Source organism: Eretmochelys imbricata, chromosome 4 (genome assembly GCF_965152235.1).
Source record: "Eretmochelys imbricata isolate rEreImb1 chromosome 4, rEreImb1.hap1, whole genome shotgun sequence".
Taxonomy (NCBI): domain Eukaryota; kingdom Metazoa; phylum Chordata; order Testudines; family Cheloniidae; genus Eretmochelys; species Eretmochelys imbricata.
The window spans coordinates 62,711,759-62,722,471 of NC_135575.1; the positions used below are offsets into that span (position 1 = coordinate 62,711,759).

Consider the following 10,713-nt stretch of genomic DNA (forward strand, 5'->3'; position numbering starts at 1 on the left):
TTTTGGTTATAAGAGTTATGAGACCAAGAATTAAGGAGTGGGAGCTTTTAAGATATTTTTTCTTAAAAGCTAATAGTGTGTGTGTGTGTGCGTGCATACACAATATGGTACGTGTGAGTACATGACACTGTACATTGTGTGTATGTGTGGGTTGTAGAAATCTTTTGTTACCAGTCATGACAAAACATGAGACGTTTTTCAAAGACACATTACAAATGTACTGATGAGACTTGACAGTCTAACCTTTTCATAAAGGACATAGGGAGCCTGTACTGATGGAACTTGAGTCCTTTTTTTGTTAATCGGCTGACAAAGATCCTAGACACTTTAAAAACATACTCCCAGAGAAGGGGATTAGCTTACCAATCATTTAGTATGTGCTAGTGTGTCTCACCATATAGAGAGAGTTAGAACTATTGTATGCATTTGCACAGGGGTTATTTTCAGGCACAAGTTCTTCATTTTTTGAGAAAGCAATGCTAATAGAATTCATACACATAGTGGTTTCAATCGCAGATGGCTTGCACTTTGTCATGCTCCATGTCTTTCAAAAACATTCTAACACATAGTGGATCTTAAGCTAGGAGTTGTGACTCTCAGGTGAATTTCCTAGTAATTGCAAAATTTTCTACAGAGTCTAGACTCACTTAAACATTTCTAGCCCTTGTTGTGAAGATAACATTCTCAATGTAAATAGCTACAGTAAACAAGATATTTAATGTATCATTTAAATTACAAATGTGTACATTTAATCCAGTTTATGGTGTAGTGAACTTTAAAACTATTACAGCATATTTGATATTTTGGCTGAAACAGTGCAAAGAATTCTGGTAAAGCAGAGCACTGGGGTCATGGGCACTGTTCCCTCTAAGCTGTGCGCGTGCACACAGATCCTAAACCCTACACACCTGGTGAAACACCGCGCACAAAAAAATTTGCACAGAAGCATAACAGTTTGCACAGAAGAAATTTATTGCGCACACGGCCTGTCAAAAATTAGAGGGAACATTGGTCATGGGTCATGTTCTTCACTCTGATTATGAGGGAAACTTCTTATGAGCATCCATTTCTTCCCCAATGCTATCGAACAATTAGATTTTTCTTCCTTCAATGTTTGATAGAGTCTGCTGGTAGAGTCTTGTGGACCCCAACTTGCATAGGCATTCACATATGAGCTGTTGCCCTGCTCTCTCTCTCATGATGGCTGCCTCTTCCATTAACTTTTTTGATCTCCCTCTGATTGCTACAAATAGTCTCTGATGGCAAAATGCAGAGCCTTGTCCAAGGCCACTGTCAGTGTCGATCTATAGATGAGTCAGCAGGAATTGCTAGGCAATCAAGTTAGCAGTGTGCTCTCCTGTATACCAAGTGTGTAAGTTCTGCAATGCACCTATGACCAGTGGTCTTGGAAGTGGCATTCCTAATAAACATGAACTCAGAACTTGAGCACATTTTCATTAATAGGCATCTTCTTATGTCACGGAGCTCCCAGGAATAGCCTAAAGAGGCTTCTCCAAGAGAGGTCAAGAATTAGTGTGAGGAAAATCTGGCCTATTGTGCTTGGAGGAGTAAGGGAAATGTTTAATGAATTTCTCAACAGCCGAGGCCTTAGACCCAGGGAAGTAGAAAATGTTCTATACAAAATTGTTTCTGTCAGTAGGAAGAAGTATAGAAGATTAAGGTTCACAGACATTCTTACTATAGCTACCATTTTGATATTTAAATGTAACTATATACAAAGGGAGACTGAGTGAATTCCATTTCTGTAACTGTAGGGTTCTTATTTACTGAGACCTCCCTTCATGAGCAATACTAGGAAGCCCGCAACTAACAGTGCTTGTTAGCCTGTGAGAATAATTGCAGCTGCTGCTGTTCCATACAACAGAATTACACTTCAAGATATAAAAGTTACTTTACCCCAAAAATATTTAAGATGTTAGTTATATTTTGCATTACCTGGTAACAGTTCTGCAGGCAGATTGTTAACTATATCCTTGAAAGGTTGCCAGTTTTCTCTGCAATCTCTGATCCTTTCGGTGAAGAAATCCATAAAACCTGCTTACTGAGTTAAAAGAAAAGGAGTACTTGTGGCACCTTAGAAACTAACCAATTTATTTGAGCATAAGCTTTCGTGAGCTACAGCTCACTTCATCGGATGCATACTGTGGAAAGTGTAGAAGATCTTTTTATATACACACAAAGCATGAAAAAATACCTCCTGCCACCTCACTCTCCTGCTGGTAATAGCTTACTAAAGTGATCACTCTCCTTACAATGTGTATGATAATCAAGTTGGGCCATTTCCAGCACAAATCCAGGTTTTCTCACCCCCCCACCCCCACACACACAAACCCACTCTCCTGCTGGTAATAGCTTACCTAAAGTGACCACATTGTAAGGAGAGTGATCCCTTTAGATAAGCTATTACCAGCAGGAGAGTGGGGTGGGAGGAGGTATTTTTTCATGCTTTGTGTGTATATAAAAAGATCTTCTACACTTTCCACAGTATGCATCCGATGAAGTGAGCTGTAGCTCACGAAAGCTAATGCTCAAATAAATTGGTTAGTCTCTAAGGTGCCACAAGTACTCCTTTTCTTTTTGCGAATACAGACTAACACGGCTGTTACTCTGAAACCTTACTGAGTTAGTATGGTAGCTCACACCGTCACCAGCTGCTACTTGTTTTGTAAATTTAGCTACTTTGTCTTGGGAGACTTGGGATTTCATTATTCTCATGGGCAAGATCTTGAGGTTCCTGTTTTTGGAGATCTTATTTTGTACATAAAAATGTTAAGATAAGCCTTAAAGGTGGCCTGGAAATATAAAGTAGTCAGGGTAAGAAAGGGAATTCAGTACAATTCTTTCTTTGCCACCTAAAAACTTTGAAGGAAGAAAATCAATGTGCAGGTTCTGGATGCTGAGAGTTTTCAGCATTTATTAGTAAGATTGCTGGGCCTGGATGTGTTACCTTTGTGGACCACTTTGAACATTATTGGGTCATTGTTGCTACAGTAACCCTTTAGAGATGAATAATGAGTGATTTTAAACAAAAAATTGACTTGTGTCCCTTTTTGCTGCTTTATGTCTAAAGAGAGCCTGAAAGTGGCTTTTAAAAAGATCTGCGTGTTTTTTTTTTTAACCATAAAAATATCAAGAATGTCATTGTCAACTCTAGTTCTGATGGAGGGACCTACTGGATGTCTTGGAGCATGTACATTGTGATTTCACACATTTTAACTGTTTAGTCTTTGACAAAGATTAGTTTTCTATACAGTGTTACCATTCATTGAAGTTGAATAGGCTTTAGCAAAACAAGCTAAGTTAGAAAGTGTGGCTAAAAATCCTTTCCCATCTTAATTGTTAAACCTTCACTTTCCAACTCTTGTGATGTCATTTCTCTCCTTCTACAATCTGAAGCAGTGCTTAATTTGTGCCAGGGCTGAGCCCTAGCACCTCTAGGCATGTCAATCATAGCCCCGGCACCTCTGGGTTTGCCACATCAGTTATAAAAGTAAAAAAAATTGCTTGAGCTCCAGCACCTCTTTCATTACAAATTAAGCACTGATCAGAAGATGCTGCCTACCAATGTTTCAGCTCCACCAGTGGGAGTGCTAGCAAAGGCAAGGCTCCAGGCAGCTACCAGCTTTCTTCCTTTTTTTTTTTTTTTTTTTGGTAACTATTTATTTAGGAAGTTTTATAAGGTTTACAAATCCATGCCATGTAAATATCAGAGATAAAACAATAATTGTTACCACAGTGAGATTTTGTTTAGAGAAATATTAATATAGTAAAACCGCAATATAATCATCAATCTTCTTATTTCACAGGGTGTTACCATATTACAGAGTGAGAATCTTTATAGTACCCATGATACGCTTCTGGTGATATTATTAAAATAAGTAAAATCTCTGCACATATTTGACAAACCAAGCATGTCTATCGAATGTTAATATTTAAAAGAAATTGGACACATGTTTGATTTTTGCAGGTGAATGTACTTTGTCTTGGAATTGAATAAACAGTAATTTAATATATAAGTACCTATTTATCCTCTATTTGCTGAGAATGTAATTGGCTACCATCATTTTATGTACTACATTGCCTAACCCTGCTCACAGCAGGTCTATACAATATGCTCTTGTTTAGGCTACGAGAAAAAGTGCACTTTCAAAATATTTTAGCTAACATGTTTTAAAATCCTAGTGTGGGCTGGGCAAGTTGTATATATTTTTAGCACACACAAGCAAGTATAGATAAGCCCTAGATTCAGATACAACTTTCCCTAGCTATACTAGGGTTTAAAACATGCTAGCTAAAATGGTTTAGCTAACACATTTTAAAAATGCACATTTTATCCTAGACTACACAAGCCCTTATTTTGTAGACCTGCTCTGAGCAGGGCTAGGCCAGACGGTGCTTAAAATGCTGATGCTGCCAGTACATTGTCAGTGCTAGCATTCCCATCGATGGAGCTGCTGAACCAGTGGAAGCAACAGTGGAAAATTCCAGTGAAGAGAAGCGTATAGAGTCTCTCAGGACAGATATGACCTGAATTTCCAATATAAAAAACACACTCTCTTTGCCTTCATACATCATAAAGAAGCAAAAAGGGCACAAGTCCAATCCCCCCCTCCCCTTTTTAGACCATCTTTAAAGAATTCAGAGCTTTCACCACTACATTTTACTATTATCTAATCATTCTTCACATCACTGACTGCAGCACGTAAGGTTAAATAATGAGCACCAACTTTAGCATGTGCTAAGTTTATTTTACAAGATAATTAACATTTGCCTACAGTAGAATCCATGACGATGAACACTTTATCTCATATTCATTTTTAGTACCCCTAGAGACAAACTTTGTACTTCATGCTGACCATTGTAAATGAATATTATCATGCAAGCACTAGCAAGGCTGACTGGAAATGGTCAAGGTATATGTAAGTATGAGAAATATGATGATTCTAATAAGTTCCCAGGCTGATACAGCTTTTACACCAATGGGGACAAGAAGATTTAATAAACTTTTTTTAGAAACTGGTTTGTGTCATAGAAACTCTTTTTAAGCCACTTGCAGTGGAGATGGGTTTTTTTTGAAAAGTACTTTAACCTTTATTTTTGCATTTGTTATCCAGAAATGTTGTTCTTTCTGTGTCTCATCAAAGGGTTCTTTGGTATCTCTGAAGTCCTGAGAACCTTTCTGGTTCCCTCTTCTAAGGCACATGATACACTGGATTTACCTCACAGGCCACTACCGTTGCTATGTACTTTTTCTCTAAAGAGTCGTGCACACCTGTGATGCTACAGAAATAAGAATATTTACAGGCGAGAGAGATTGCTCCTGAGTAATGCCAAGCATTCTCTCTCAGAGAATAGGCAGCTGTCCCTGCAGCACTTCCAGCCCATGGACCTAATTCAGATCTCCCACATAGCTGTGCAGAGCACTATTGCTGAGCCACCAAGCGGGCTAAACCAGAATTATTTTCTTTTAAAATACCATCTGAAGTGTCAAAAGTATTTTTAAGAATGTATCTTTTATGGTCCTTTGTTAATGATTTTTTATTCAACAATGCCCCAAAACTAGGTTAATCTTAAAAAAGACATATTTGAAAGCCACAGGTGAATATCTTCATTATGGTCAGTGGGTTCATAGGAACTGTGTCAATATAAACATCATCTCACTGTTTTGCACTTGTTAAATTATGTGACTGTGCCTTGTATGTATATGGTTTTTCTCTCTTTCAGGTCAAGCAAACAAAGTTGCCAAGGAGGCAGCCAACAGATGGACTGGTGGGTATGCATTTACAGTGTTCAACAACATTCCTAATTATGGCGCCTGAGTGTAGCGAAACTCAACTCAAAGTTCTGCTCAGTGACTTATAGGGCTTTTAAATTATATGTAATTTTTCAGCTAAAATGAGACTTGATTCTGGAAGTGCAGGGAAATAACCCCCCTAGAAATGTACTGTCATGGGTGCATAGATGTGTGTGTTTCACGTATATAATTAACAACCTACCAGTCTAATTTTTTTCAAAATGCATAGCAGACTTCCTCTCCTAGTAGAAACTTGGTTTGCCAAATTTCAGTCTGGAGCTAATTTCTACAGTTGATATAAGGAGACTTCAATAACAGGAGTTCCTTAATGTTTGTGATGGGGTTGGCACTGGAATACTTTTTAAGATGCATAGAAAATAATGGATTATTTTATTAATTTAATCTTAATTTACATTTTTTGAATGTTTAAAATTTACAGTGCTGTATAGAGGTTTTGTTATCGCTGGTGTGCATGTAGATGTGCATATATATGTGGAGTGATAAAGTAATTATTCTTGCTTAGAGTAAGTAGTTCATTTGCTCAGTGTCACAGATGAAATCTATAAACTTAGGCGATAAATTGTATTCCATATTGGACAGAAAAAGAAGATCTTTTAATGATTATTTCTTCTTGTTGTTTATATCCTATCGTTGAACAGAATTGTTGTTGTTACTGCCCTGTTGTGAAACAGGAAAAAGTATTTATTTTTAAAGATAATTTCTGTGTGGGTATTGAGTGTCACTAAGACTTCCGTTTGTAAGAGGTGTTTAAGAGATTGTACTTTGCTATCTAATCTGTAAACCTGGTTCCATATTGTAGCATATCTGTGCTCAATAGCAATTTTATAATCAAATATCTGTTGGTAAAAACTTTACTTCAAAGATACATAGTCATAGAGTAGCTTGATAGATAACTTCCCCCAACCTAAACAATTGTGCAATTACAGAGGTTAGCGTAACAATCAAATAATCACTTTTATATTACTCGAAGATGTAATGTATAATAAAATTAAAGGATACTGAATAATTATGATAAAACAATCTAATACAAAATAAAACGACTTACCAAAGCTTAAGTATTTCTCAGTGCACTTTTATTTTTCCCAATTTTTTCAAGCTAAATCCATATTATGCAACCCAAAAAGAGAAGAAATGTCTGTCTTTGTTGTAAGTAAAATAATGACTTTAGCAGTGAGCAGATTTATCACTAATTCTAAAATTACCTTATGATTTATCAGTAATTCTACAATTAACTAGCTTACAGAGAACTAGCACCACATTCTTTGATGGTTAAAATACAAGTACTAAAGAATTACATAGTTTTGACTCCAGGAGTTTACTTAAAACTCGAAAACCTTGGACATGTCACCTTTGCTACTTTATGACAATATATGCATATTCTACGTTACAGTATTTTATCGTATATGTTCACAGTTGTCTTCTGTCAAGCTAGAGGATACAACAGAGCAGGACTTTGCAGTCAACATGTAGCAGGGCAAATCATGTTCAGGTTCATGTTAGCTACCTTAGGGCTTGTCTACACTGGCACTTTACAGCGCTGCACCTTTCTCGCTCAGGGGTGTGAAAAAACACCCCCCTGAGCACGGCAAGTGTCAGCACTCTCAAGCGCCAGTGTAGACAGTGCCCCAGCGCTGGGAGCCGCGCCCCTCGTGGAGGTGGTTTTTTTACAGCGCTGGGAGAGCTCTCGCTCAGCGCTGAGCCGCGACTACACCCGCCACGTTAAAGCGCTGCTGCGACAGTGCTTTAATGTTGCCAGTGTAGACTAGCCCTTATTCAACTGTTCAATAGTAGTGGGAGAATGTATTCAGTGACTTCAAAAGACCACTAATTAGACTAGTCCTCTGCCCAGTGCCCCACAGTGTACTGGTGGCCTTTTGAAAAGTCACCCAGAATGCACTGCTTCTGGAGGCTGTATGGGGAACTGTGAAGTAGCTACCCTCACGGCACTGCAGTTATAACTTTTTAGAACAGCACATTGCAGGTGCATGGCAAAACTTGCGAAGGTTGTTAACATGATTCAGTGTGGATATACTGAACTTTTTACCTTTACACCAGTGCAGTACAGCTGGCTCAGTTACAAGCTAGACTACACCAGCCCTAAAATGAGTGGAGATCAAGTAAAATTATTACTTCATCAGAGGCATTTGGATAATTGAGAGGAGAAAGGACTCTTTATTGGACTGTTTGAAACACTTCAGTTTGGTTTTGTTACATCTATTTGGCTTCAATGATTAACAAATTAAGCTGTGAGAGTTCACAGAAAATGCACATTCTTTAGGATGTTCAGCAGGTCCTCCGCATAATCACGGAAGAACAGATTTGATATTGCTAATATTTCTTGGGTGAAAATAATCAGATAGGAATATTTTTGAAAGCGTACACCTTTTCAGTTTCTATTCATAAACCTTGAAGAAGCCCCCCCCAAAATAACTGTACAAGCCCAATTTTTTCTGATCTTCTAAGTAATATTTTAACTATACAAAATAAAATAGCTACAGAATTTATAGTTAAGGACATAATAGTGACTAAAAACTCATTTTGAGCATAATTTTTATTTTTATGCACATATTTTTACCAACCCTATTTGCCTCATTAGCATTTGTAGCAGTGCTCAGTTATTCATAAAAACAGAACAAGCATTTGATTCTTCTTTCCTCTCTTAGCCCTACCTAATAAATTATATTCAGAAACTTTGCAGCTCTGTGCTTTTTCAGATGTTTCCAGAGGTGGTGAAGGGTTTACGGTAGTGAGGACTCTAGTGCCCCCATTCTGCTTGTGAACTGAAACATTTCTTCACTCTGTTCACAGATAATATCTTTGCAATAAAATCTTGGGCCAAACGGAAATTTGGATTTGAAGAGAACAGAATTGACAAAAGTTTTGGGATTCCAGAAGACTTTGACTATATTGATTAATGTGTTACTGACACAAGTATACATATCTTATTTAATATTGCTCAGCTGACATTTGTCTGTGTTGCTTTTTAAAACCAAACCAAACACCCTCTTGTATTATTTGCACTTTTCATTAATATTAATAAAATGTAAACAATACATTGTCAGTTTTGTTTTTTCCCCCCCATTACTTCCTGAACTCTAAATCACCCAGTGCCAGGATGAGACAGCCCAAGTATTAGGGAAGGCTGTGCAAGGTAGTTGTCATAAGGTCCTGGTCTTCATGCTTCTGGTTGCTTGTCATAAGAACCAGCAGGAACCCAACCAAGAGAGAGCCAAAATCTCCAAGGAATTCCTATCTAGGCATGTTCAGCAGTTTGATTCTGCTGAAGAGTCTGTGGAATGAGAATAACATTGGAGGACTTGGAAGGAAGGAGGTTTCCACTGATCTGGATGATGACAAAGAAATAATGACCAAAACTACTAATCATCCTGGAGGTAGAGAAGGTGGACAACGTTTAGGGGCTGATTGTGGGAAGTAATGTAGGAGGGAGGGTGGAACTGGAAAGGGACAATGAATAGTCCTTGAGACAAACAGATTGGGGACCTGACTTGCTTCCTGAAATGCAACAGGCACAAGCTGTTGAAAAGACCTGAGAGGAAGCAGCACATGCGGTATATCGAATGACCCATGAGCTTGGTGATAGACCACTGAATGTATCATTGCTTGGCCACAAAAAAGGACTGATCCCAGACCATCAGATGTGCTCCAGATTGTAAGATCATGTGTTTCCATGGTGGTTACCCTCATGAGTCAAGTGTACGATAGTATTTTGGTGCAGCGTCAGTTGTAGAGGATGGCTTACATGCCCCTAAGGAGCCAACACAACCCGCTGAGAGTGAGTGAAGTAGCCAATTTCTGAATTGCTTTTTCAGAGACCTCAGCATCAAATACAAAAGAAAAGAATGAGAGGCTGGGGTGGAAAGCTTAAGGAAATATAAACAGCTATTTTTGTATGATCATTCCCCTCATTTCTATTTTGTGTAGCTGCCTGTGGGTACTGTGAGAATAGTCTCCTTGCCAACACCTAAGTAAACTTTATGAACCATATGTTTCTGTATATGCCATTCTGATGGCTTTTACTACAAGTCTCATAGCAATTTTTGCTTTGGCTGACATATACATTGTTAGCACTTCTGTTTGTTCTTGATTCTGTCTACATGGATCTAAATTCAGGCCTTACCTACATCTTCTTCACTACATTTAGCAAGTGTCCATGGTGTTAAGATAACTTTCAGTTAACTGAAGCATCTGTGTCCTTTCCTCTTTCACGTCTTCTTTTTCTGTTTGAATGTGTGTGGGCATTATTGGTAAGCGTTATTGGTAAGTCTCTATAGTAACTCACTTCAGAAGTCTTGTTTGATCAGCGTCTGGGAGTGTGGGAGACATCTGGAAAGCTTTCTGGGATAGGACCTCATGATTTTCCACTTCTAGCCCCCCTGGCAATGGCATCCTGCACCCTAAGGCAATATGCAGGATTCAGCAAGCCCAAAATGGTGTTTCACATTGTTACTGTCTTGTAGAGCAACATGCCAGGTGATTATCCAGACATATGAATCTCAGTTTCAGAATGCTGAAAGATATCTGTGATTTGAACTGCTACCCTGATAGGCAGCACCACAATTTAACTCTTGGGAATTATTGGGAGTTTGCCACAGAGATCATGAGCCACGTTTTCAGAAGTTAGGTTCTGCCTGCTACAAGCAAACAGTGTGAGAATTAGGCCAACGTGGCTTCTTTGTCTCCACCTTGGTTAAATTGCTAACTTTAGCAAGAGTTCTACTGGAAAAGTGACATTAATCTGGGTACTTGGTCAGAAGCCAGTCTCCAGCGATCTGTCCAGTCAATGCTCCCAAACAGCCCAGAGTGTCTGAGAACAGAAGGATTTAAGACATGCTTCTGGGTATTGGGCAATTTCGTCT

The 10,713-nt window shown here is 38.4% G+C and overlaps 1 protein-coding gene across 2 annotated transcripts in view; it reads left to right on the forward strand.

The window, feature by feature from the left end:
* The window catches only part of MND1 (meiotic nuclear divisions 1), a 47,201-nt gene extending 38,312 nt beyond the window's left edge, over window positions 1-8,889 (forward strand). Inside the window, exons 7-8 of one of the 2 annotated variants that reach the window (XM_077815397.1) lie at window positions 5,746-5,790; window positions 8,645-8,889. In XM_077815397.1, the coding sequence (XP_077671523.1) occupies window positions 5,746-5,790; window positions 8,645-8,751 (152 nt within the window). In that variant the 3' untranslated portion in view covers window positions 8,752-8,889. The remainder of the gene's footprint in view (window positions 1-5,745; window positions 5,791-8,644) is intronic. The other variant, XM_077815398.1, reaches the window with a different exon arrangement.
* Window positions 8,890-10,713: the final 1,824 nt, after the last annotated feature.